This window comes from Larus michahellis, chromosome 1 (assembly GCF_964199755.1).
Source record: "Larus michahellis chromosome 1, bLarMic1.1, whole genome shotgun sequence".
Taxonomy (NCBI): Eukaryota; Metazoa; Chordata; class Aves; order Charadriiformes; family Laridae; genus Larus; species Larus michahellis.
Window position 1 is genome coordinate 3,050,790 of NC_133896.1, and position 27,835 is coordinate 3,078,624.

The following is a 27,835-nucleotide window of genomic DNA, read 5'->3' on the forward strand; positions in this document are numbered from 1 at the left end:
ATATTTTGCATCTTTCTTACCAGAGATGAGTGAAGCAACCTTTCGGAAGCAGCTTTAATGTACAGTGCCAACATCTTTTTTGAGAACATGTTCCGTAAAGGAATAGAATCATAGAATGTGTTGGGTTGGAAGGGACCTTTAAAGGTCATCTAGTCCAGCCCCCCTGCCATGGGCAGGGACATCTTCAACTAGATCAGGTTGCTCAGAGCCCCGTCCAACCTGACCTGGAATGTTTCCAGGGATGGGGCATCTCCCACCTCTCTGGGCAACCTGGGCCAGTGTCTCACCACCCTCAGCGTAAAAAATTTCTTCCTTATTTCTAGTCTGAATCTTCCCTCTTTTAGTTTAAAACCATTACCCCTGGTCCTATTGCAACAGGCCCTGCTAAAAAGTTTGTCCTCATCCTTCCTGGAGCCTCTTTAGGGACTGGAAGGGGCTGGAAGGTCTCCCCAGAGCCTTCTCTTCTCCAGGCTGAACCCCCCCAGCTCTCTCAGCCTGTCCCCACAGCAGAGGAAACACTGAAACTCTTACAACTTCCCCAGCTTTCAGAGTGTCTCCAGTTTGCCTCTATGGAGGTGCTTCATATCCCTCTGTCCAGAGGGATGAATTTGGTAAACGCGCTAGAGCTAAAAATGCGTGATCTTTTTCTTTCTTCTGCTGTGAGATTTAAACTGATGCTTCCAGTAATGCCTGTGTTTTCTTTGACCTGACCAAACTCCCGCGTTTCAGAAAAGACTTGCTGAAAGGCGGTTCGTAGACCTTCCTTCTCTTTACGTTCTAAGTGGCTATACCTATGTTGTATTACTTAACAAGAATTTTTGCTTTTAACCAGTCAGTGTAGCAGCAGTTTGTGCTTTGAAAAAAACAGTTCCGTTCTTTTTACCCCCCTTCCATTTTTATGAGATATTCTCAGTGTTTTTCTCTTGTTTCTATCTGTTTGTCTACCTATTTCTGTCTCTCCCCCTCCCCATATCAAATATATATATGTATATAAAAGTCGCATATCAATACATAACCCTATTCCCAAACACTTTTCAGGTAGAAGCAGTAAAATATATTATGGGTTCCATTTAAAGAATACCACCGTATATCGGATCACATAATTATTAATGATTTGTCTTACCACTGGGAAGTTATTGGTGCCTTCTTTTTTTTAATGGATGCTCAGCAGCGACAGGGGCTTCTTGCAGTTTTCCCCAAATCGGTGCCGCTGGAGACCCGAGTATAAAATCGAGACATATTAATTTCTCGTTTTCTATTTGGGCCAGGAGACTTTTCCGTGTCTGAGCTCATCTGCTGCATCGACCAGATAAAAGTAGGAGTTCATCAGAGTTTCCCAGTGCTTTGTGTTCCCATATTGCTCGTGAAAACCACCCTTTTTAGTACTGACCAGAGCCTAATGTTTTTGTCAGTTTAGCATAATAAAGCTGTCAACCCAACCTGTGATCTTGCTCCGCGTCGCCGATATTAGAAAATTTCTCTCTTCAAATTTCATTGTATTTTGGGGGATAGGGCTTTTGTTGAACGTTTCTTGCCTGGCAGGTTGAGATTAGGAAACTTGCTACCAATTACAATATCTGAAACCTCCGCCTGATTGACAAAGACAGACTGAGCTGTAGCCTTCCGACTGCAGCGCTGCATTAATGCGCCACCTCCGTGTCTTGCAGAGCCACAATGATTATTCCGAGCAATTGTTTTTAAGCCTTGATTTTCTTTTTTTTTTTTATTTTTTTTTCTGCTCATTATCTTTTATTTACTGGTTTCAAAATAAATAGATAATATGCCAGTTATTAAATACCCACCTCACCCATATATTTTTTCCCTAAGCCCACCAAAAATGCAGGGCATTTTCTTGCGAGACATTTTCCCATTAAAAATACCTGCTTCGGTCTCATCTTTCACTATCACATATCCGATCAATAGCAATGCTGGAATGCTGCTTAATAACAAAATAAGGAGTTGTTCCACGCTGAACAGTAGGTATTGATGTTTCTCTAAATGTTTTGTTTATAGATTATTTTTCCATTCCGCATGTGTGTCTTTATAGAAACGGAGACAAAAAAGAAAAGCGCGATCACTAATATTCCAGGCCTTTTTCCCTGCGCGGTGTAAGATGCTTGATAACTTTTAACATGTAACCACTAGTTTCATAGAGGCTGTTTGCAGTCCCTTTTTTTACTTAGCCAATACGCGCAAAACCGTGGTTGGGGATGGTTTTTGATTTTTTGGTAGTTTCGGTTTGGGGCAAAAGATGGATAATTCCAGGTTTTCATTTTGTAAGAATTTGCAGAAGACCTCGGGGTAATGGTATACGGGATGCGAGCTAATAACTTAGAGCAGCAGGGAGGTATTTATGTGATCTCTCAAGACCTTTCAAGTGCGCTGTGCTTTTTGTAACACAGTTATGGGCTTTTTTCCCCTCTATTTTACCTCCATTAGTATATCTCTCTAACCCATCATCGTTCTTACAACTTTGTTTTCCTGAGTAACTTCTGGTTTACTACATTTTTCTTGCATCGGTGGCCAGAACTGACTCTGCTATTTTCCCTCCACTCTTCCTGCTCTATTTCATTCCGCTTTTTGGCCTAAAATGCTGTTTTAAACTCCTCCTGGAGTCTCTTTCTTAGCCTATAGGATGCCCCGGTGTCGTTTCCTATAGAATTTTTGGCACTGACATTTCCCCAGGTCTGGGCGAAGGTGTTTTTTTGAGGTTGCACTGTGCGTGTTATGCGGAGATGGGAGCGGTGGGATGGACTTTGGTTGGAAATGTGGATTCTCCAAACATCTAAAATTCAAGCTCTCAGAGATTTTGGTAGTAAATAGGGGATACACTAACCCGAGAAACGGGCAAAGAATATTTTTCAGGAATTGGCTATTTATATGGTGTTTGTGTTTATCCACCTGATGTGGCTTTGTAAAGATGATTTCTTTCATAAACCCATTTCCGTTCTTGCAGCTTTTCAGTCCTCGCTGCTTGAATTGCAATTGGTTTTTTTCCTAACTTTTCCTCCGTTATACAATTATCACTGCTCTGGATCTCGGCGTTTACTGACTTCCTCCTCTAAGAATAAGAATTTATTGATGGTCCCGTGGTAACTGGTCATCACTAATGATTTTTTTTCTCTGAGAGTGTTTTAGTTTGTCTTAAAGTCACTTGAATCTTGGCGCTTGTGAAGTCCGAACACACCGACGTGTTGTTCCTACGAATCAAAAATATAGAGGAGGATATCTTCCCGTGAATAAAAAATACAGATGAGGATAAACTGTGGTGGGAGTGGGAATATATGGGGCGATATGCAGTGGAAAAGCAGCGTGTTGGGCAGCTCTGCTCACCCTCTTCTTTATTCCCGTGTCCGAAATGATGTTTTCCGGAGAGCTGGATAACGCCTTTCCTCTGCCGTTGCTGGCCGTGCCTGATGGAAGGACTGGAAATCGTGGCGAGGGACGTGGGAGCAAGCGCTTCTCTCCCGAGGGACCGCTGTCCCCCAAAAGCACGTGCCGGCTCCTAATGAGCCTAAGCAGGTTCTTCATCGAGCACCGCTCGCTTTTCTGAATACAAATGAGCGTACGGTTAAACATAAAGATGTCGGCGTGGCCTAAGTCACCCCCGGTGATTGTGCCTGCATCTGTTTGCGTTTCTAGTTTCAGCTGCGCTTTTCCCCTTCCCCTTCTCGAGGAGCGAAGAGAAGTATCATGAGAGAGAGTATTATTTATTTTTTTTTTTAATAGGCAAAATGGAACAAACCGAAGAAATTTGTCATTTGAATGTTAAAAGGCAGTGTTTATCGCGTTTCATAGGATATGGCAAAATGTTTTAACATATGGGGAGTTAATGAATAAGCAGCTTTCATTTCGCCCAGGTCTGTTCCCTCCTCCCACCCTCTTTCCTTTGCAGAAGTTGAAGTTTGGGAACAAATGCTATTCTAACAGTGTATTAAAACAACACTCAGAGAGATAGTTTGCTTGGATTTCTTCATCGAGGTAACAAATTCAGAAAATTCCGCAACTCTAGATTGAACCAGCTGACAAGTAAAATATTGATTTTTTTTTTTTCATATACCTTCTAGATATTTTACTGCTTACATGACATTTGGAATAATTCCACAGGAATAATCCTTTAGTTTCCTGGGAATCTGACAGGAATATTTTCCCTTAAACATATTTATCTTTTTAATATAGCCATGCTTTTTTTTTTTTTTTAATTGCTCAGTAATTTTACTTTGGGGCAAGCTGAGCATTGGATGTAAATAACTGGAATACAGACCAGTCCCTGTTTTCACTTGTTTTCTGTTCTCTGTCCTTTGTGCATTTAAAACCAAGTACCTAATTTAGAGCATACTTTCCATTTAAACAAATATCAACGACATTATGTGCATTAAAACATTCTCGGAGCGCCCTTTCTCTTTAGAACGGTCCCTTTTCTGCCTAAGCAGTAGTTAGTAATTTTTCCCATTATAAAGCAATAATGTTTATGTGAAATGTTGCCATGCTTTTTTTTTTGTAAATAGTCTTGTTAAACCTAAAGGCTGAAATAGCCTTCCCAAGAACATACCGGTTGCATTTTCGCTGCTGTCACTCTGAGTGATATTTTAATTTTTTCTGCCCCTAAAAATACTTCAGTCCCATAAGCGATAGATAAATGAGAGAATCCCCAGGAAATGCCGCAGAATGTTTCTATTTGCCAGCACAATAAATGCAGAAGCTAATAAATGTCCTCTTACATCAGGAGGAGGCGTATAATGAGTAAATGATGGGAAAAGGAATTTGGGAAATAAATGATCAATCCAATCTAAGTCGACAAACAATTTCTTAATAACTTGGCCGTCGGTGGAGGGAGGGCTCTGCTCAGCCCAGAGGAGCTCAGCGCCAGAGACGGGCCGTTTTCATCTAATACCTGATGGATTTTGGGAGGCTGATTTGGCTTCGCTGAACAGTAAGTGCCATTCAGAGACAGCCTTTCTCACGTGAGGTTTTGATGGTTCACCATTTGTGCACATGGGGAAAAGGGAGAGCGGATTTAATCCTCGTCAGCCTCGACAAGCTGGAGAGTTGGATGGAGAGGAACCTCATGAAGTTCAGCAAGGGCAAGCTGGAGGGTCCTGCACCTCGGCCGGAATAACCCCATGCAGCAGTACAGGTTGGGGGCTGACCTGCTGGAGAGCAGCTCTGCAGAGAGGGACCTGGGAGTCCTGGTGGACAACAAGTTGCCCATGAGGCAGCAATGTGCCCTTGTAGCCAAGAAGGCCAATGGTCTCCTGGGGCGCAATAAAAAGAGCGTGGCCAGCAGGTGGAGGGAGGTCATCCTCCCCGTCTGCTCTGCCCTGGGGAGGCCACAGCTGGAGCACTGTGTCCAGTTCAAGAAGGACAGGGAACTGCTGGAGAGGGGACAGCACAGGGCTACGAAGATGGTGAGGGGACTGGAGCATCTCTGTGCTGAGGAAAGGCTGAGAGCCCTGGGGCTGTTCAGCCTGGAGAAGAGCGGACTGAGAGGGGATCTCATCAATGCTCATCAATAGCTAAAGGGTGGGTGTCAGGAGGATGGGGCCAGACTCTTCTCCGTGGTGCCCGGTGACATGACAAGGGGCAACGGGCACAAACTAGAACACGGGAAATTCCATCTCAACATGAGGAAAAACTTCTTTGCTGTGAGGGTGGCAGAGCCCTGGCACAGGCTGCCCAGAGAGGTGGTGGAGTCTCCGTCTCTGGAGACATTCCAAACCCTCCTGGACGCGTTCCTGTGCCACCTGCTCTGGGTGACCCTGCTCTGGCAGGGGGTTGGACTAGATGATCTGCAGAGGTCCCTTCCAACCCTACCAATCTGTGATTCTGTTTCTATAGGGTGAGCACAGAGAATGCTGTTTTTTGGGAGTGCTTTATGTGAAGGACACGGTTCACAATGTACTTGAGGAAATCAGTGCTCTGTATTGTGTCCTGCTCCTGGTATAGGCATATTGTCTTCCTTATCTCGTTTTATTGTGCAAGATATCGAGTCCTGCCCAGGAGCTATGGTGCCTAGAGATGATGTACTTAACGTCAGGGAGAGTCCAGCCACCGTTAAGAGCTGAGCAAGCATCTTAGGATGCAGCCACTGCGAACAGAGCAGGTAAGACAGATGTACTGGGTTTTGTATAAGATTAATTGTTGCCCAGCTCTCAGCTTTGGCCAGGATTTGCCACAGAAGGAGTGAAAGGTTAAGTAAAATCTTTTCTGTGGGGAGAATTAAATACAGAAATTCAAAATTCTGTATTTTTCTGTATTCTGTGAAACTCCACAGAAACTAAAATACTAGCTTTTAAGGTGGCAGAAGGAACTCAAATTCGAGATGACCAGGAGGGCTGAAGGAAGAAAACTGGGCAAAATTGAAGGGGAGAAAATCAGAATAATGGACTTGGTGCCAAGCCTAGTGACGACTTCTTTTCAGCCAAGTTTTTGCTTTGAAGAGAGCAAAACCAATTTGTCTCAGGCATTACCCAGATTCCTTTAAAATCCCTGACTCCCCATTCCTTTAAAAGGGGAGAAATAGATGGCGTTGAGTTTCTGTATTTCTGAGATCCTTCCTGGAAAAATAATGTGTCATTTTACACTGGTCTGTCCAAGTTGAAGGTTTCTTTTCTCTTCTTGTATTCTGTTCGAACTGTTTTTCAGGCTGTTTATGGGTTCTGCGTCTGATGAGCAGCTCGTTATGAGGTAGATGGGTCCAGTTCAGCTGCGGAGGGGCTCGTTGTTGCTCTCCTAGTTTTTAATTGGGATATCTGGATGGCGTAGGAAAAGTGATGGTGAGCCCTCAGTAGCTGGCAGAGGGGACAGAGATGATAATGCCAGGCTGGCGCCGTGCTCGGCTCTCTTTAAGCGTGTCAGAGAGAATTGAAAGTTCCCCCATCTTATGCCTTTCTAACTGAAAAGCATTATACCTGAAAGCTGAGACTTTTCAATATGTTTCTATTCACATGCATATTTCCATGCCTCAAAAGGCCTTTCCTTTTGAAATATGGAAAGATAATCATGTGTTTGAAATGAGTAGATACTCTCCTGCCACTTTTGAAATCTTTATTTTTTCCCCATGTCAGAGAGTTTAACCGTTTGCGTGACTGCGGGCTATAATCATGTAGGAATATGTATTTACGCACACTAAAACACAAAAACATAGCTGCGGTAATTAGGAAGCAAATTCAAATGAACCATAGCAGAGGAGTTCAAACATATGTCTAATTCTCAGAGAAGAATTATAATTTTTTAAAATATCTTGCCTTAGTAACATTTCAGTGTTTTCCATATCGGGGACCACTGTAATCCCATTAGAGGTTTTTTCCTGCAGCAAAATTTATTCCTTATTTGTCTATATATTTATCAGACGTAAAGCCCAAAGAAGATGTTCCTTGTTCCCAATAGACTGCGACATTAATGGAGAATATCTTTTGGTGTTTGATACCATATGTATTTTTTAAAAGCATTGCAGATAATTGTTGCTGCGTGCCAGCTCAAATGCCTTTTTGTGCCAAGCTTGCCACTGATTTCAGTAGTCAATCCTCACTAGCCTACACTTTTCAAAAGTAGAAGCATAGTAGTGCTTGGCAGTTGTTAACGTGCTATAAACTATAATTACCGCTTTCTCCAGGTATAAACACTTGCATTTTGACCCATGTTATGGAAAACGCCTCTATTTTTTGAATAAATGGCAATTTTGCCTTTGAGTAACAAGTAGATGTTTGGCCAGAAAGTCTGTTTGATGATCCTATTTCTGTTACATACCTTGGAAAAAAATCACCATTTTTTCGTTGCCTCAGTTTCTCCAAGCAAGGGAATAACAACGAAATCATCGAAATATCGTATGGAGAGTGAATTTTCAGATAAAATCTATGGAAGGAGATATCGCACAATTTATTGTCTAGAGAAGGAAGCGAATTAAAATATGCAATCTTTTGTGTTAACCATTGTATTCAGCAAAACGGCCAGAAATTTGGAGGCATGATTTTAAGTTACTCCTTGTTCATTTCTTGCTTAGCTTGTCTAACAGGCTTTTAAAGCGTTTTTGCGCAGATTTCATTTTTAAGATAGCAAATTGTTATTTTTCCTGTGAGGTGGTTATAGCGTTGCATGTGTTTGCTGTTTAGTGCATTGAAACAGCATAATGCAAGTTACAAAAGTATGTATTAAAGACTGTTCTAGATTGTAGTGAATGTTATCTCCTGCATTATTTTTCAGCAAACCCGACTTTGTGGGATTTACAGTAGAGTTAGGTGCTGGATGTATGCAGGGCTTTTGTGATTACAATAGTAATACGGAGATTTTCGCTTTTTTCTTATCCCTACCTCCCACTGGGTTTCGGTTGCGCAAGCTTTGTATTCAGGAGGTAATGTTGGAAGTGAACACAACATGCCAAAATGATCTTTTTTACAAGCTGTGTATTGTTCGGTAAAGCATAAAGAGCAAAGAAAAGCTGGTTTGGAATAAGAGAAGAGCCACAGTCTTAAATGAGGCCTCCAGAAGCCCCTTTTTCAGAGGGTGCCGGGCACTCAGGAGCTCGGTCTCTCTGTACACAAGACGCCTTGATATAGTTTCCTGTAGTTCACCGAATCACAGAATGGTTCAGGTTGGAAGGGACCTTAAAGATCATCCAGTTCCAACCCCCCTGCCCTGGGCAGGGTAGACCAGGCTGCTCAAAGCCTCATCCAGCCTGGCCTTGGACACCTCTAGGGATGGGGCATTGACAGCTACCCTGGGCAACCTCTTCCAGTGCCTCACCACCCTCACAGTAAAGAATTTCTTCCTGATATCCAATCTAAATCTCCCCTCTTTCAGTTTAGTTGAAGCTGTTCAATTTTGGGGTATTTAAAAGCAAAACTCTTGAACTGTTCTGGACTTCTGAGTTGAATGTACATTAAGTTTGCTGATGGTACTAAACTAGGAGGAGCTGTGGCCTCCCTCAAGGGTAGAGAGACCTTACAGAGGGATCTGGATAGGCTTGAGAGCTGGGCAATCACCAACCATATGAAATTTAACAAGAGCAAGTGTCGGATTCTCCACCTCGGGTGGGATAATCCTGGTTATATGAACAAATTGGGGCATGAGAGGCTGGAGAACAACCCTGCAGAGAGATCTTGGGGGTTGGGTTGATGGCAAGTTGAATATGAGTCGATGGTGGCAGCCAAAAGGGCCAACCGTGTCCTGGGGCTCATCAAGCCCAGCATTGCTAGCTAGTCGAGGGAGGTGATTGTCCCACGTGACACTGCACTGGTGTAGCCCCACCTCTAGCTCTGTGTGCAGTTTGGGGCACCTCAGTATATGAAGGACACCAAATTATTAGAGTGTGTCCAGAGGAGGGCGAGCAAAATGGTGAAGGACCTTGAGGGCAAGACTTACAAGGAGCGGCTGAGGTCACTTGGTGTGTTCAACTTGGAGAAGGGACGGCTGAGGGGTGACCTCATTGCTGAAGGGTGACCTCATCACAGCCTTCTTCAAGGCGGGCAGCAGAGGGGGAAGGTGCTGATCTCTGGTGACCGGCAATAGGACACGAAGAGATGGAATGAAGCTGCATCGGGGGAAGTTCAGGTTGGGCATGAGGAAAAGGTTCTTCACTGAGTGGGTGACCGGCCACTGGAACATGCTCCCCAGGTGGATCCCATGGCACCAAGGAGCATCTGGACAACGCTCTTAGTCATACGGTTTAGTTTTAGATAGTTCTGTGAGGAACAGGGAGTTGGACTCGAGGATCATTATGGGTCCCTTCCAACTTGAGATATTCTATGATATGTTCCCTGTCTTGTCCCCTTTAATACCAAGCGAAGAGATAGACTTTTTTTTTACTTAATGCCACCAAATAATGCACTGCCAGCGTAACACGCCCCTTGAAATGAATACAGACCATACTCTATTCATTACACATTTCAAACAGCTTTCATGATGTTCCTTCCTTCTTAAGAATTTACCGCTGCTCCTGTCACTTAATTTTTTGAAACTTTCTTTAATTATATGTTTAAAATAACGTGCAGAATGCTGATGACTTGAGAATCTCTTGCGGCTGAGCAGGCAGTAGTATTTCAGTAGGCTTTCAACTGAGCAAACCAAAATGTTGCTGTGTATAGGTAAGATGAATTCTTGGATAACCGTGGAGGTTGGACTTCCTTTTGTTAGAAAATATGAAGAAGTTTTTCTGAAAATGACCCTTTCAGATTCAGAAAACTTCAATGATTTTTTTTTCTTTGAATTGTTGCCATGAACTGACAAGAGGTGATTTCAGATACCTGTAAAATTGAAAGAACTTCATAAAAAAAAAAGAAAAATCCTTACAAGGTCTGTGTTTCTATATTGGAAAATCAAGTGTAAAATACTGTGTGTGATTGTGCCATACAACGTGTGGAATATTTTTGAAGTGAGATTTTTACCAGTGGTTAACAGAACAAAAGATTTATGGACAATATTTGAGGGCCATATAATGTCTTTTTATTTGACTAGTTGAAGTAATTAAAGCAAGTTTTCAGACACATGAACCTATTTTCATGTGGCTCTGAGTTTACCGGCAGTGTTTTACTTCCCTTCTTGTTCAGGTTTTAAGAAATGATATGAAAGTGGAGTAAGTAGAAAGCCTCGGTGTGCAGGTAGCGTAAATACAGTTCCTTGTGGCATGGTCCATAGGATGCAGATCTAATACAAACCAGGAATCATCCTTGGAGGTGTTCAGGACTCAACTGGACAAGGTCCTGAGCAACTTGGGTCATGCAGTTGGAAAAGGTGATCTCTGAAGGTGCCTCCTAAATTGTTCTATGAGTTGGCACTATAAAATGAAGCGTTCCGATTCAGAGAATTTACTTTACCCCTTGTTACGTCTGGAGAGTGAATAAATAATTACAGTAACACATGCAGCATTGCAAAGAGCTACTCTAGTATTCAGTAAGCTTACAGTGATGTAGATCCTACAAGGTATTTCCAGATCTTGTAATAGCAAAATGGATGTGTTTCCCATGGTGGGTTTAAGATAGCTGACCAAATCAGAGGCTTTTGTTGAGTAGCTCTGGTACTGTGGAGGGAAAAAGAGGAGAAAAAATATTGACTATATCAAGTGTATTCTGAATTCTCCCATTATTTATATACATATAATGTGTTACGTAGAATAAACTGCAAAAATCAAAACTTGAAAATACTTCCATACATTTCTCAGGCAACTGTGTTAATCAATATAGACGGGTAATTTGTCGAGCTAGACCCCCTGCTGTGTGGAATGAAGGAGAATTATAAATGATTGTGGTTGGGTTTCTGGTGTTTTGAAAAGAACTACTATGCGTAACTCTCCCTCAGTTGTTACGTATTATTTTGCTGTTATATTGGCACAGTACAAGTGTATAACAGAGTATTTGCCGCAGAGAAAAGTTGGTCTCAATTACCGTCACTTTTCATATGCTCCTCGGTGAGATTCTGTGGCACTGCTGCCTTTTCTCTGACTTTGCTTGAAGTGGAAACATCTGGTCTGCATTGGATATCCGGGTTCACTCAGTAGTTGCTGGTGAGAGACAGACGCTGATGAAAGTTGATCAACCCATCCTATCTATGTGGCTGTTGATTATTGAGGAAGCGTAAGTTTAAGCACCTGTCTCTGGGTAGCTGATGAGGTTAGGCGTGATGAGTCCCATCCTAAGCGACAAATGCCGTAGACCATTGCCAGCACGGGTAGAGGGATTGACAGACTTGCTTCGTAACAACCGCACTGACCTGCACAGGCAAATGTTGAGTTCCCCATGTTAGCCAAAATAAATGGACGTGGTGTGGGGGGACTACGTGTGTAACACAGGCTGCATTCTCCATAAACTAAAAATCTGTTCAGACTAACGAGGAAGGGGTGTCTGCGAACAGGTGTCTGCGAAAGGCTGAGGATGTCTGGAGAAATACAGGTGAATAACACAAGTGATAACTTTGAATGGAAAGGAAAAATAAATGACACCAGTGGGAGAATATACATATGTAGGACAGAACATACACTAAATACCTGCAGGAAAGTTGAAAGGCAGAATAATGGCTCTGGCTTGAAAGACGCCCTGAGCGCTGCGGGAGGGAGAGTTGAAACGGATAGCAGGAATAAACAGAACCTGCGAAGAATGCAGGAAAAAGAAGCCCAGTAAATAGTGGGAATCATCTTTAGAGGTCAGAAAACATAGTTATAAATGATGAATGTTTCTAGAGGTCTGCATTTGAATTATTTGGCTTAGCGTATCGTCCAGCTGTAGGAATTTTGTGACATGTTGCCTTATTACTTGAGAGCAATAGAACCACGTTTTTAGCTTCCGAAGCAATGTATTTGGTGCTAATGATTGCACTGTGGCATGCTGAGACACTTAATCGGTTTCTTTTTCATAGGTCCTGGAGTTTTTATTTAGCAGGTTTTTGAGTGAGAAGGCCACCTGCCTTAGTTTTGGCCGCATTTCTTTCAGAAAGGCTGTTTCCAAACAGAATGGGTCTGCGGGGATACACTGTTGTAAGAGCATTGAAAAATTCTCACATTAGTTTGATTTAAACGTGCTCAGAGCTCGTTTCGTTTCTTGCTTCACTAAGTATGAGCATAGTTCTCAATCTAGACTAAGTGTAAAATGTAGTTTTCTTGGATACAGGTACTTAACCAGTCATCTAAACAAATACATACAATGTTTTTCACCAAGGAATTTTTTTATATCCTTAGCATTCTTGTTGTACCAGTCCTGATATTTCCTCACTGCGCACATGTGGTGTTCAAAACAGCCGCAACCGACCGTCCTTGAAGTGCTTTAGTCACTTCATAATCGCCAAAAACTGTTACCGATATGTAGTTCTTTACAGTTTTGCTTAGCTCTTGTGGTACAGCATCAGCTGTCAGGCAGTTGATATTTTGCGACCGAAAGACTTTCTACCTTGATATCTTGTAGGTGGTTTGACGTGGATCGTGAACTTGGTACAATGAAAGGATGGTCTCTCCATATTCACCTCTTCTTTACTGACTTGCTGATCCTGACGTCGTCAAAAGCTTTTCCTCCAACAGTGGAAAAAGTTTGATGGTCTCACCAAATGCAAATATTAAAGTCCTAAATAATAAGCTCATCCTACTTGGTTACTGCAGCCTGTAATTCCACGGTATGAGGGCTCTGGTGGTATCGATCAAACTTGTTCTTGAGTCTCAGCGTCGTATCGGCGTTGGCTGTGCTGAGACAGTTACCTGAGAAAGTTACCACAACCCTATACCAGCTCAGAAGAAAAAAGACAAAACTTTTTGACGCTGTGACATAGGGACAGGAACAAGCCTGTGGGATGACGCTGTTGCCAGGGCTGTTGGATTGAGAGAGACGGAATATTTTAGAATTTCTTTCAAGAACTTTATTCTTGATCTCTTGAGGGTTGGCGCATAAGTGTTATTTGTGACAGCATTTTGCTTTTCAAAAAATGGTAATCTCGCACTCATTATGCCCTTAGGCAACCAATCTCACTGAGCAGTGATAGTGGTAGATCTAATAAACAAAGCTAAACCCAGCTACTTTCCATTTATTTGAAGGAAGATATAGCTAATCTGTGATTCTTTATGTTGGGCTTCTGCCACAAGATGAATTTCGCATACAGCTGCAGAGCAGATTGCACATCTACAAGCCAAAATAGATTTTCATTCTGATATCAGATATATCACTGACGGTAAGTATACGTATTCGTAGAATTATTCCGACTGGAAGGGACCTGGGGAGGTCCAACCTCCTGCTCAAAGCAGGATCAATACCGAGACGGGTGAGGTTGTTGAGGGCTTTGTCCTGCTGGATCTTTGACGACCTCTTAAGGCTGGAGATACCACAACATCTTCGGATCCCTGTCCCCCTGCTTAGTTATCCTTGGAGGGAAATATTTTTCCTTTTATCCATTTGGAACCTCTATTGTTTTGATTTTCAACCATTATCTCTTGTTCTCCCACCTCCCACTGCGCATCAATAAACAGCTGGTCTCCCTCTTGTTGATAACCTTCTCTTAGGGCTTTTAAAGCTGCTGTTAGGTCCCCCCAGATCTTCCTCTCCTCTGGACTAAACAAGTCATGTTCCCTTGGCTTCTCCTTGTAGGGTGTGTGCCCCCAGTTTCTTGTCACCTGCAAACTTGGTGAGCATCCACTCCATCTCTGGGTCACTGGTAAAGATGTTAAACAGGGATGGCTGCGGTATAGACCCCTGCGGGGCTCTACGTGTAGCTGGCCTCCAGGTAGAGCCTGATGATCCAGCCAAATTTTCACCCATAATTCACAGAAGCGATTTTCTCTTGTTCTTTCGGCCACTTTAATGGGATATCTGCCTGCCTCTGACAGCTGACCAAAATGAGTTTGAAACAGGTGGCATTTAAAGTGATTTTCCCAGATCATTCCTCTGACTGCAGAGGATGAGCAACATGATCTTAAAATTATGGCTGCTGTAGTCCATAGAAGAGCTGCCTTGAACTCAGAGCTGTCTCTGTTACAAGTTTGCAACAGCAGCTTTGTGAGTGAGCTCAAATTGTCTTCCCTTGAGACTCTTAACACCACTAGGCTTTGTAAGAGGTATTCGTGCAGCAGACGAGCTGCAGCTATGCGTGAATGTAACAGAAGACTTAAGCTAAGCTGACTTTGTGCTGCCGTATCAAAAATGTGTATTTTTTTAATGATATAGACATAATGTTCATCTGTGTACATTACGTCTATAACATAGACATATGATATATGTCTATGCCTATGTCTATATGACTATATGATATATATTTCAATGAAATATCATATATTGAAATAAAATATTGGGGTGTCCTCGTAACCCACAGTCATTCAAGACAGATGCTGATCCTAGCTTGCTTGTGAGCTGATGCAGTTCCCTGTGGTGTGGCTTTTGCTACACATATTAGGAGGTGACAGGACAAGCATATGATAGGACCAGGGGTAATGGCTTTAAACTGAAAGAGGGAAGGTTCAGACTAGATATAAGGAAGAAATTTTTTACGCTGAGGGTGGTGAGACACTGGCCCGGGTTGCCCAGAGAGGTGGGAGATGCCCCATCCCTGGGAACATTCCAGGTCAGGTTGGACGGGGCTCTGAGCAACCTGATCTAGGTGAAGATGCCCCTGCTCATGGCAGGGGGTTGGATAAGATGGTCTTTAAAGGTCCCTCCCAACCCAAACTATTCTGTGATTCTATAAGTGACCCGTTGGACCAGTATTTAAAAATTGATTCTATTAAAGCAACCAACAATGGGGATTTTAAATCCTTTATGAGTTATTCCATCTCTCTGATGCCACGGAGAGAAAGGATTCCTCAATTTACAGTTCTTGGGCATCCCCCCTGGCAGCAGCAATACCCGTTCCTATGTGCCTCAAGGACACCTGGCAACTTGCCAAGTTCCTGTGCCATTTTGGGGGGGAAAGTCTGCTTTAGGACATGGAGAAATAATATCCGTTGGTACCTTCGGGAGATGGTAATTTATAATGTGTAACAGTGAAAGGGGTAAGACACAGAAGGAAATTTGAAAATCATTTAGATAAGGCATCTTGTCATCAGCGGGAGACGTAAATATAGTTGTGCATTTACACGTGCATCTCTAAGATTGAGAACATTTGTATTAAAGACGGTACTACAATTACATGCAGATTAGATGCTTGGCTGAATAGCTGTAAGAACTTTGAATAGATTTGTCCTTTCCACAAAGGTTTTCATTTTCTTTGGCAGCTCTGAGTGTTAACAAATTAGAGATCAATGTTCTGCTAGGGCAGAAAAGTGAAGTGAAGCATATCTTGGGAGAAACTTTAGAGACGTTAATAGTTGCAGTTAAAGGTATTACTTAGTGTTGCCTGAAAAACAGGATTGGAAATTCAAAAGAAAAGGTCAAAGAAAAAGCTGGTTTCCCCATTTTCTGCTCATAACTGAGTTAAGTGCTTCGCCCCACTTACTGCATACTGAATGTATACTCTTCAACAAATGCACGTCATGAAACCAAATGATGTTGGGAAGTGAACTGGCTTCTGGCAGAACATTTTGCCAAGATGCAGCATGTTTTTCTCCTGTGTTTCCTTTGTTTGAGTAGGTCATAGGACTGTCTCTTTCTCTGGCATCTTCAGCAGTGTTTTGGATACCTGTTTGCTTTTTTATCCCTCTGCAGAAACAGGAACGTGGTGGCACAGGGGTCCAAGGCCCTCCCTTCAATCCCTTATGGTTCAGGCATCTCTTCTGTCAGAGGGTCACTCTGGGCCAGAGCCAGGACATAACGGGGAGATGAGGTTTTATAAAGGCTTGGGAGTAAAGGGCAGAAGAGAGGGAACTGCACTTGAATTTGAGCCAACACAGGAAATACGTAGCTTTAGGCAAACTCCACCAAAATCCTGAAAATCGGTCTTAGCCTTAACTTCCTTACCATCCGGATGGCCTCTGTAGGCTCAGTCCAGGATCCCAGATCGTTATCTTAAAATTCTGGGGCTTCTCTTTCAGTTTGTCTTCTCTTTCACTGCCTTGCAGCTTCTTTTCCCACTTCTTGCACATAAGAAGTTCTCCTCTGCTGTGAAAGCACGTCCCCTGATCTCTCCGTGCATGTTCAGTCTGACTGTTTCTGAGTTGTCCTGGACATCCTCGTTACGCAGTTGAAGTCTCCCATCAAGGCATCTGTTGGGTGCTTCTCTGAAAGTTGCTTTTGTGCTGCAGTTCAGAATTGAAAATCTGGTTTGCTTTGGGCAGCAACCATTCTTTTATGGAAAGATGCTTCATTTGAATAGATTTTCATAAAAGCTAAATGCCTTATTATTATTTTCAGCCCTCTGACAGGTACAGAAAACTTCCTGGTCCATCCAGTGGGTTCTGACAAAGGCAAAACAATCCCAAAGGCAGTCAGTCCCCTCGTTCAGAAAGGAGCTCATAAGAGCGTGTAAAAACCCCAACAAGAGCAGAAGTCATAAGCATTACGTAGGTTCCCTGAATGCGGAGTTGGACATCCTTCGTTTCATCTCTGGAGTCGAAAAATGCAACAAATGGCTGAGTAGTGCAGCTGGACCAAATGAGAGAAGTCATACCTTCTATAAAAAATAACTTATCTAAAAATTCAAGCAAAAGCCTCATCTGATGAAATTTCAGGAGAAATTACTTCATTCATATATCATTTTAATAGCATTTGAGGTAGAATAAAGATGCAGTAGTACTTCGGAATCTGCATGATGTTATATGCTTGGTTTTCCCACAGCTTATTAAAATCAATTCAGAGACAAATAGAGGTTTTTAATTCAAATAAAGATGCCATAAAAATTGTCATAGATGTATAAAGCTGTCATTTAATATAATTTGGAACTGGAATGTATGCATACCACGGTAGGTAGTCTTGTTCTCTTTTTATTTGCCCTTCCCCAGTTCCTCCTCTTTTTGCTCACTTGTTGCTTTCACTGGCAGCTTCACAGATGAGGCACGGCTGGCTGGCTTAACGCTATTTCTTCGAAGAGTTAATCTGGCCTTTTTCTTCATAATCCACACGGTCTACTTCATAGTTGGCGTAACACTGAGGCATGATCTAGTGATCGTACACCTTTCATAGAATCATAGAATGGTTTGGGTTGGAAGAGACCTTAAAGATCATCTAGTTCTGAGCCCCCTGCCCTGGGCAGGGACACCTCCCACCAGCCCAGGCTGCTCAAAGCCCCGTCCAACCTGGCCTTGAATCCCTCCAGGGATGGGGCAGCCACAGCTTCTCTGGGCAACCTGTGTTTCACCACACTCACAGGAAAGAATTTCTTCCTGAGATCTCACCTAAATCTCCCCTCTTTCAGTTTAAAACTGTTACCCCTCATCTTATTGCTACACTCCCTGAGCCAGAGTCCCTCCCCATCTTTCCTGTAGGCCCCCTTTAGGGACTGGAAGGGGCTGGAAGGTCTCCCCGGCGCCTTCTCTTCTCCAGGCTGAACCCCCTCAACTTTCTCAGCCCGTCCTCACAGCAGAGGGGCTCCAGCCCTCTGATCATCTTCATGGCCTCCTCTGGACTCACTCCAACAGGTTGTGGTCCCCCTCCAGTACCCATAACACACTCCTGCATGGGTTTCCTTCGCACAAGTGCTGTGGTAGGTCTCTTTGGACAGCGGTGGCCGTGGCTGGCATTTTGTCCCAACTTTGCGGCACCATAGAATCACAGAATGGTTAGAGTTGGAAGGCACCTTAAAGATCATCCAGTTCCACCCCCCTGCTATGGGACACCTCCCACTAGACCTGGGTGCTCAAAGTCCCGTACAACCTGGCCTTGAACAGGCAGTGGAAGTCTTGAGGCTGGATTCACGTCTGTGAAGCAACTCTATAGGCTTAAGAGCCATTCCTTCCTTCTGGCTTTGGACATCTTCTCTTTTAAGGCCGTATAGATCTCAGGCTGCGTGTCAACAGGATGAATAAACCAAAATGCTTCGTATTATCCACAAATGGGTTTCTAAAAGATACTGAGATAAAATGGCCAGAAGTTCAATTAAGGGATAAAAGAAAGCTGAACTTCAGCAGAAATGGATTAAAAAGAGGCAAAGAAAACTTTCAAATTTGCCATTCAGGGAACATGATAATCTCTGCCTGCCGATGCTTTGAGTCCTTCCGTGGGGGAGGATGACAAGGAAAAAGAAGTCTTTAAATTAAAAATTCTCCCCTGATTCTCAAAGGTGCCAAACAGCCCAAGCTCTTCGTTCCTTTGGTGGGTGGAGCAGGTGCTGAGCTGCTCTGAAGTCAAGCTGTGCTCATTTTTGTCTTTCACAGCACTACCGTGAAGCAAAGGCCAGATTTGTCTCTTTTGTATGGAAGTCACACGTCTTTTTCTTTGTCAAATAAACTGTTAACTACATAACTATTAAATTAAAAAAAAAATAAATCTTAAATAGGTTGCATGAATGTTACTCTCATATTGAATCTGTTCAGGGCTTTAAGAGCCAAGGGGCTTAAAAGAAAAAATTCAATGGCAAAAAGAAGTCATGGTATGTCTGCAGTAAAAACAGTTTCAGCACATTTGTAATAAAACGGTGCATATAGGTGATGTGTCTTTAGTGAAATTAAATCAGGGCTCTCAAGTTCTCCTGGTTCTTTAGATAACCTTTTATCAGCTTGGATGACACGAGATCTTTCAGAACTTTATCTGGCTGAGAATCTGAAGATTTTCAGCAGAGACTAAAACATGCACTTGTACTTTGAGGTGCCACATGCAGACAAAACAGCTGACCTTCTGAGGTTCTGTAGGAATTTATTTTCTCACACAGGCCTTTGAGATCAGATCTGTCTAGCAAAATAATTCTTTTCCTATTCCTCCACAATGTTCTTTAAGAAGCTTCTGCTCTTACTTTTGTTTGGGGAAGATTATTTCAGGGGCAAACAGGATGAAAATACTTTTGTCCGTGGTTAGATCTCATTTTTCTGTACCTGAATTATAGTATTATTTATACTTGCTATGGCTCCGTGTATGTATCAGGGGAAATTGGATGGATTTAAAATTAAAATTCATGTCCTCTTTTCTTTAGCTTCTCTTCCACAATGCCAGCCTACGCTTCTCTCTGTTCCCTTTTTTGACGGTAGCTCTTAAAAAAGCACTTCTTCCCCAAGAATGACAAATCCCAGTCTTTCTTTTCAAAGAAGGGTACTAGGTGAAAGGCATAGAAGATACTACTTGTCACTCGCTTTGGTCGCATCCTATGTGTTATCTTTGAGCCATAAGCACTTAAATAACTTAACATGTCGTGGTCCTATTCAGGTCAATTAGATCAAAGTCACATGTGGAAGAAACTTAAAGAGGCTGTGAGAAGGCGGGAGTCAGTTGACAGAAGAGTCTCCTCGTGTGGAGATACAGGGTAGGAAATACAGTAGAGTAATGGAAGAATAAGTTGTCTGGACTCAGAGAACAGAGCAGAGAGGTTGATAGCGGTTGGGAATCTCTCTCCCCTGTAAGAGAGCTTGGCCAGCAAAAGTTCATGCTACCTGCTGGTACCAAGCTGTCTGGTGTGGTCGACGCGCTGGAGGGAAGGGATGCCAACCAGAGGGAGCTGGACATGCTTGAGAGGTGGGCCCGTGCAAACCTCATGAAGTACAACCAGGCCAAGTGCAAAGTCCTGGACCTGCGCCATGGCAATCCCAGGCACAAATCCAGGTTGGGTGGAGAATGGCTTGAGAGCAGCCCGGAGGAGAAGGACTTGAGGGTGTTGGTGGATGAGAAGCTCAACATGAGCCGGCAATGTTTGCTGGCAGCCCAGAAAGCCCCCCGGATCCTGTGCTGCATCAAAAGAAGTATGTCCAGCAGGTCGAGAGAGGTGGTTCTACCCCTCTACTCCACTCTGGTGAGACCCCACCTGGAGTACTTCCTACAGCTCTGGAGTCCTCAGCACAAGAAAGACATGGACCTGTTGGAACGGGTCCAGCGGAGGGCCATGAAGATGATCCGAGGGCTGGAGCTGCCCTGAGGACAGACTGAGAGGATTGGGGTGGTTCAACCTGTAGAAGAGAAGGCTCCACCAGGGAGACCTTCCAGCCCCTTCCAGTCCCTAAAGGGGCTCCAGGAAAGCTGGGGAGGGACTCTGGATCAGGGAGGGGAGCAACAGGGCAAGGGGAACGGTTTTAAAGTGAAAAAGGGAAAATTTAGGTGAGATATTAGGAAGAAATTCTTTACTGTGAGGGTGGTGAGCCCCTGGCCCAGGTTGCCCAGAGAAGCTGTGGCTGCCCCATCCCTGGAGGGGTTCAAGGCCAGGTTGGATGGGGCTTGGAGCAACCTGGCTTAGTGGGAGGTGTCCCTGCCGTGGCGGGGGGGTTGGAACTGGGTGATCTTTAAGGTCCCTTCTAACCCGAACCATTCTATGATTCTATGCTTTATTAATTCAGGTAGAAGAGTACTACATTGGGGATCTTAAACATCATAATTTCCAAATGATGCAAACTCGGTGTTGTGATTTTACATCACGGCATTTCTAGCATTTGGTGGATTTCTTTTTTCTCTTCCTTCAGCTTGCTCTTCATTGTGATTTTTTTTCTTTTTTAAGCTTTCTCTGCTGAAAGAATAACCAAGCGCTAAACTCAAATTGAACGAAGTCGGCATAGAAGGCAGGGGGCTTCTTCAGTTGATGCGAACCTCTTATGTGTCCCCATACCTGCTCATGTAATTGTTGAGGTTCCCCCATACGACTCTACTTACTCAATATGCAGCTCAGTGTGTATGACATCTGTTACTTATTTCACAACATTCAAACTTTGAAAAATTACTAGTTACTCATAGGCCTTTCTGGGTTACCATTCCCATAATATTGAAGAAATGGAAATAAGTTCCCTAATTCCTGATCACAGGTATTTTTTGTGCTCGGTAAGAGGTAGGGAAGGCACGATGTCTTGGAATCCGTAGCTGCTTCTGGCATTTTATGTGTTGGAAACAGGACTCTTACCTACTGGTTACGGTTGTTCAGCTGTTCACATCTCGCATGGCTGGGTTTGTCCCTCCTGGCAGTCACGGTGCAGTTTGGGGCATACCTTTAGGACTAGATTTTAGTCATTGTATGTGCTGGAGCATCACCCAGCATCACCAGAGCCTCTTCTGCTCTTCATCCTACATGTGGGCTGTTAATACTTGCCCAAGTCCTGAGCTGGATGAGCATTTGCTCTGGTCCGGTACATCAATTTTTATTGCAAAGGTGGGCAGTGTTTCTTCAGTCAAGCAGACGGCAAATGAGGAACCTATACAAGTGAGTTAATTTTCCCCAACTGTAGCGGCTTTAAAATTAATCACCTATTTTGAGTTAGTTATTCAGGCCCCCATTGAGTCGGCAGCGATAGAGTAATTCCTGTCATTCTGAACGCTCTGTGAGGCGGGTGGGATCTCCTAGCCGGCAACCTCTGTGATTCTGGAGCACACCCCAGTGATCGGTTTAGACTAGATACTTGACTTTGAAGAAGCTAAGGTTTAGTCATCAAGAACCAAATTTACCACATTATTTTGATGCTGAAGCCAAGCATCATGCCCACACAGTGCAAGGACTTCGTAACAGATACAGAAATAGCGCCTTCTACATAATCTGGGATGATGATTAAATGCCATAACCCTGACGCGTCTGTTCCCTCTTGGAAGTTCCTAGCGTCTTTTGTAACACGCTTCCTGCACTTTCATGCTTCTGGCAACAAAGGAGACTGTAAAGGTCTACAGAAAACCATCCTTTTGTTATACAGCAACAGAGAAAGCTTTAAAGAGGGGAAGATGCTGTGTAACTCTACTGTTTTATAATGCCTGAGGGACTCAAGTCAGAGATACAAGGGAACTTGGTTGTTGTATTTGCTACTATTTTAGTGGCTTGCTTAGTTAAAAGAATCCTAGGAATATATAGAGAGAGTATATATATGGAATGTAATAAAAATAGCCGAGGTTTGTATGTTCACGCACACAATGCTTGATGCAGAATGGTAAGTGGTGTTGCAGTTCTGTTCCCTTTCCTCCCTCCTCCCTGTCCGTGTACACTTTGGGGAGAAAACAGCTGTATTTGGAATATCTGCTGGAACTCGTAAAGGTCCACAGGCCTGATCCAGAGCTACTCTGACAGTTTGCCACCACTGCTAACCTGAGAATTGGACCATAGCTTTTTTCCTCCACTTTGAGTTGAACAGCACATGAACATGTACATCATATAGACAATGTAAATACAGATATGTAACTTTATCGGGAGACTTGAGGAAATTATTTATGTTAGCAGTGCTATATTATAGCACCATTTTTTCCTGTGCTTAGAGAAATGACCACTGCATTCTTATCTTGGGGATTAGGGGGGACTTCTAACATGAAACTTCATCTCTGGATTATAGAGAATATATCTCTGAAAGAGAACCTGAGTGAATTTCAAAGGAAGATCCGATCCAAGAAGCACGGCACACTTTATCTAAGATAACAAATCATTTCTTGATAGCTTGAGTCTACTGTGGGATTAAAACTTCTTGGCATATATAGCAGCTCAGTTGATCACTTGAACTGCAATTAAAAAGTAGAACAAGCACACTCAGAATATTGTTTTTGTGTCAGAAATGCTCCTTCATGCTTGAAAATGATAAAAAATTGCAATCGATCCTTACAACTGTTGTGTTCATCTTTATTGATCAGGCGAAAGAAAGATAAATCGCAGCCCAAATAAGATTATAGTAAATGTTAGCATCGTAGGGGACTGTAGGATGATAGAGAGCTATTCATCATCTCAAATGGTGACCTGTCCGCACTCCCACCGCAGTCCGTCTGCTGTCTAATCGCATCCCCATTGATTTCATCTGCGTCCCAGCAACCTGGATGGGACTCTCACTGGGCAGCTGAGATTGCTAAATGCAAGGGGGTCACTGGTGTGAGGAGGATTTCATTTTCATTTTCTTACCGGCCAACAATGATTTATGAAAAAATAAATGACCCCAAGTCACGTGCGTGGAAGCCTTGATTCCAGTACAAATGAATTATTAGGTCTGAATCTCAGAAGCAGGAGCGTAGTAGACCACCGTGCTCTTTGTGATCTGTGCGTGACCTTTGACTGCAGTGGATGTTACACAATTTGTTATAATTTGTGGTAAAATATTAGACTTGCAATACAATTTTACCCGCGTCTGGAGTTGGTGTTCTTTTCAGTGATTTCTGTACATTACAGGATTATCATTCACAAGGAATAACCTCAGAAGATGAGATCCTCAAATGGAAAGGAAAATTGGTTTTTTCCTTGTATTTTTGTAGATCGTGCTGCTTCTTTCGGAGTTCCCATCAAGTGTTTTCGCCGTAGTGGGCTATCTTGCCTGAATTCCTCATAACATAATTTGGCACAGATAAATATTGCTCGAGACATGTTTACTAACCCAATGATCAAGGAAACCATGTCATCTTTGAGTTTTACAAAAGAGTGATCTCTCCAGTTACAGGGGTTTGTAATTTGTTTTTTCTCCCTAACAATGTTTTAGGCACATTGCTTTTTCATACATCAGTGTCTTAAATATTACTACATTGTTATTATATGCTTACTTCACCCAAAATAAAATCGGAATGATGCTTTCCATGGACTGCATTGTGCCAACCATGTACGTTAAATGTTTTTAAGATGCAAAATCAGTGTTGTGGCACGACTAGCTTTAAACCGTGGTATAAATAGGTAGATTGTTAAAATCAGGATTCGGAATGGGGTTTATGTAATGACGCAGTGTGTGATTGTAAGAGCCTTGTTGCCATGTTAACGTGACTCCCCAGGATGCTGGATGACTCAAGAGCTGCAGAGCTACGGAAGAGTTCTTGCAAGTGCTGACAAAACCTTTCTACGTCTCTGCGACTGGTTTGCCCCACCATTCAGAGAAAAATGGTTTTAGAGAACTTTTGAACTGCTTTAACTTTTCTTTATTCCTCCAACTGTGAAGCCAGGTGCCTTAGCTATTACATCTTAAGTCCAACTGTGCTAAGGCTATAAAAACCTCCTTAAAAATACCAAGTATATATTATCTAGACATGAAGCATCACAACATTATAGTGATTTGTCTTTGAATATCCTGCGTCCCACTGAGAAACTTTGCCATTTTTAAGTATAGGGAAGTTCTATTGCTCGATGATTCGGTCTTGTCTTGCCTGCGTTTTGGAAATTAATGATTTGGTGGCACTGAGCGAAAGTCATTCCTGGCTTTAGGAGAGATGAAAATATGTTCCGAAGCTGCCTGATTTGAAAAATTAAAATTAGCAACCGATTGAAATGACCTGGAAGTTTGGAATATGACAGAAACTCACTGTGAGAGGCATTATCGAGGCAAAGAGCAAAAGAGAAAGTCAAGCCATAATTAATTTATTGTGCAACTTTGAAGTTTGACTCGAGTGTCACCTGCAAACTAGATGGGGACGTACGTGTAACACAAACAGGGGCACGTGAAGAAGTAAGAATTCGGTATTTCGATTTTATTTGTATTTGTTCTAATGGAGAAGCTTCAAAAGGCTCCAGCAGCAGCAGCTGCTGAATGTGCGATTCTTACCCCATGTCTCTTTACGGTTTCCTCCCTGAGCCATCTCTTTTGCAGAACCTTCCGGAACCAAGAGGACGCGCTTATTTAAAAAAACACCCAAAGAGAAGTCATCACTGAAACTTTGTAGCGTACCTGATTTGAGGGTTAGGTTTTGGTGGGTTTTGGAGCAACTTAAATGGTTAAAATGTCCAAATTAGCATTGTTTACTTGATATCAGCAGGTACATAAATGATATTCTATGAAATCTGTATTTATTTTTTTTAACTTTCCAGAGTGCCCAGTTCTACAAAGTTACCACGGAGCAATACCAAAAAGCTGCCGATGAAGTGTCAGCTCGGTTCAAGTAAGTCTTTTCTACTGTTGTTTTTGAGCCTGGCAGCTGGCAGGGTTCTTACCCATGTTAAAATTCGCAATAGTTCCCCTTCCCCCTATCCTAGATCCTATCAGTCTGTGCTGATTATTGAAATGAGAGAATTTGGAGGAATTTGGAAGCCAGTGTATAGGAACCATAAGCTGCATAGAAATTGGGTGCACAGTTAGTAATGTACTAATTAATTTATACTTGATAAGGTGTGTGAAATATTCTAAAAATATGTTCCTTAACATTTTTTCTCTAATGGAGCACTGAAAAGGTAGTTCCAACTTTGCATTACAATGGTATTCATCCTGTGCTTGCAGGATGTGAAAGGATTTAAATTAGCAACGTCACTTTGCCCTTAACAGTGAAGGTCAAATTAAATAATTTTGATTAGTCCTGAGGATGGTTAAATGAAGATATAGTAATTGATGGATCAAAGTGACTCTGACCCTTAGCCTTGGACTCTTCCCTTTCTGCTGCTTCATCCATTACCCAGAAGGTTCCATTTATCATTTTAGTAAGGACACAGAGAGAACTTTTTACAACCTTTTAGTCTCAGCAGTAACCAAGAAATGCTGCGTGGAATGAATTATTCTGTGACGATTTTTAGGTTTGTGGAGGGATTTTCTTTTGTTTGGTTGTTTTGGTTTGGTTTTTGATGAGCAAGAAGAGAAAAGGCCTTTTCGAGCTGATAATGATATAAATAAAGTTCTTAATTGTAAGATAGAAATCATTTTATCTCTTAATAGCACAAATTGTTAAATATTCTCTAGTGGATGTGTGAGGTCTTTGTACCAATCAATGGTGCAGAGTGTATTGAGGGCTGAATTCATCCGTCCCTTAAAGAAGAGGGACAAAGTGACCATTGACTCAAGGTCTGACGTACGCGTAATTTGGAGGGTTTCCCATTACGTACAGGAAGCCTGGTGTGTCGTTAGCCATTCTGCAATGAGATTCCTGTCGAGGGGGTGTCTCTCCTTCTGTTACAGGGGGGTATTTTCAGGTTTCAAAATGTAATTATCGCCTGATCTGACTTTCATTATTCCAAAACAAGATTTTCTTGTGGTTTGAAGACCCAGTTGATGGCCCTAGGTGGTCATTGTGGCCAGAAATGGGAAATGGCTTTGGGTTTGGGGTTTTTCCTCCTAACATATAAATGATCAAGTGTTTTTGGGTTCTTTTTTGCCCAAATGGAGCTGGTAGGTACAGCGGAGGCCGGTCCTTAGCATCAGGCAATATCTAAGAATTTTAAGAAAACCGTTTTGAAGGATGTTTCAGTCTTTCTGCATAAGCCGAAGAGTATTTAATGAAGAGGGATTTGAAGAAGGAATCAGAAATTCCTCACACTTGATGAGATTGGTCTTTTCTTAATTTTCTAGAGACTAAAGGTATAAAGAGAAATCCCCTATTTGACTAGTCTCCTCTGTAATGCCACTACTGAAATTACTGTGCTTTCTTTGCACTTCAAGCCAAAGTTCCCAAAAAATTATTTGGAGCTTTTTGATTAGTTTTGGTCCATTGCCTGAAGAAACAATAGGAAAACATTATGAAAAGAAAAAGGTGTCTGAAGTATGCACATAAATTGCGGTAGATTTGATAAAGTGCATGAAATATCAATAGTACTTTATAATTTAGAAGTTTTCCTTATATAAAATCCTTTTAAATGCCGCGTCTTTTTGTTGAAGGTTTAAACTCAGCAGATGTTATTTTATCGCTGCCTTTTTGTATGTAACTTGATGGATAAATTATGAATGATTTAGTGAAAGCTAAAGATGATGCTCTTTTGGTGTCACCAGGCACTTCTCATGTTCAGTTTAATTGCATGTGAGGATTGAGGACAGGGTTTCAAGCGATGGTGTTTAAAGAGCTTGTTTAATTGGCTGTAAAAGAAGAATTAAATAAGGTTGAACTGCTAAATTTTGTTAATGCATAAACCGATGTGCTGCGTGTCAGTGCGATTTCAGATTCTAAGTGCGAGATTAATAGATCTAATTGTGGTGTTATTACGAAATGGTCTCTCTTTATTTTAAACACGTCTAGAATTAGTTACTAAGTTTTATTGAGAGAACTTGCACTTCTTTACCTTTTTTAGCTACATCTCTTTGAAGAGCAAAGAGAAGTGGATAATTACTTAAATATTTCCTGGATTTTCCTTTCCCTTCCTCCATTTAGTCCCTGAAATTACATCAGCTGTGGCTTCGTCTGTCTGTAGGGATAATTCGCCCCATTAAAAGGGAAAAAGCCAAATATCCCACATGGACTTGTATCGGGGAACTGGCAGGTCTTCTGTACTTTGTCTGCAGTCCTTATTGATGCCTGTTTATTACCTTCTCCAGCGCTGCCCGGATTAGACTGATATTCCAAATGTTCATGATAAATGTTTTATCTCCGTGAGGTCCTGATTCACATTGATCAAATTCCGAATTATCAAATGGTTCATCTCTTTAAGACACTAATTCGCATTGATCAAATCCTAAATGACCAGGTTCGGGCAGTTCCTGCAGTACACAAATTACATTAAAACAACATTACTCGAGCATGCTGCCTTTTCT

General features: G+C 42.4%; 1 protein-coding gene across 2 annotated transcripts in view; it reads left to right on the forward strand.

Annotated features, from left to right (window-relative positions):
* CHCHD3 (coiled-coil-helix-coiled-coil-helix domain containing 3) overlaps positions 1 to 27,835 on the forward strand; it is a 176,906-nt gene that overhangs the window by 117,602 nt on the left and 31,469 nt on the right. For both annotated transcript variants that reach the window (XM_074573189.1, XM_074573190.1), the window contains exon 6: positions 25,198 to 25,268. In XM_074573189.1, coding sequence (XP_074429290.1) covers positions 25,198 to 25,268 — 71 coding nt within the window. The remainder of the gene's footprint in view (positions 1 to 25,197; positions 25,269 to 27,835) is intronic.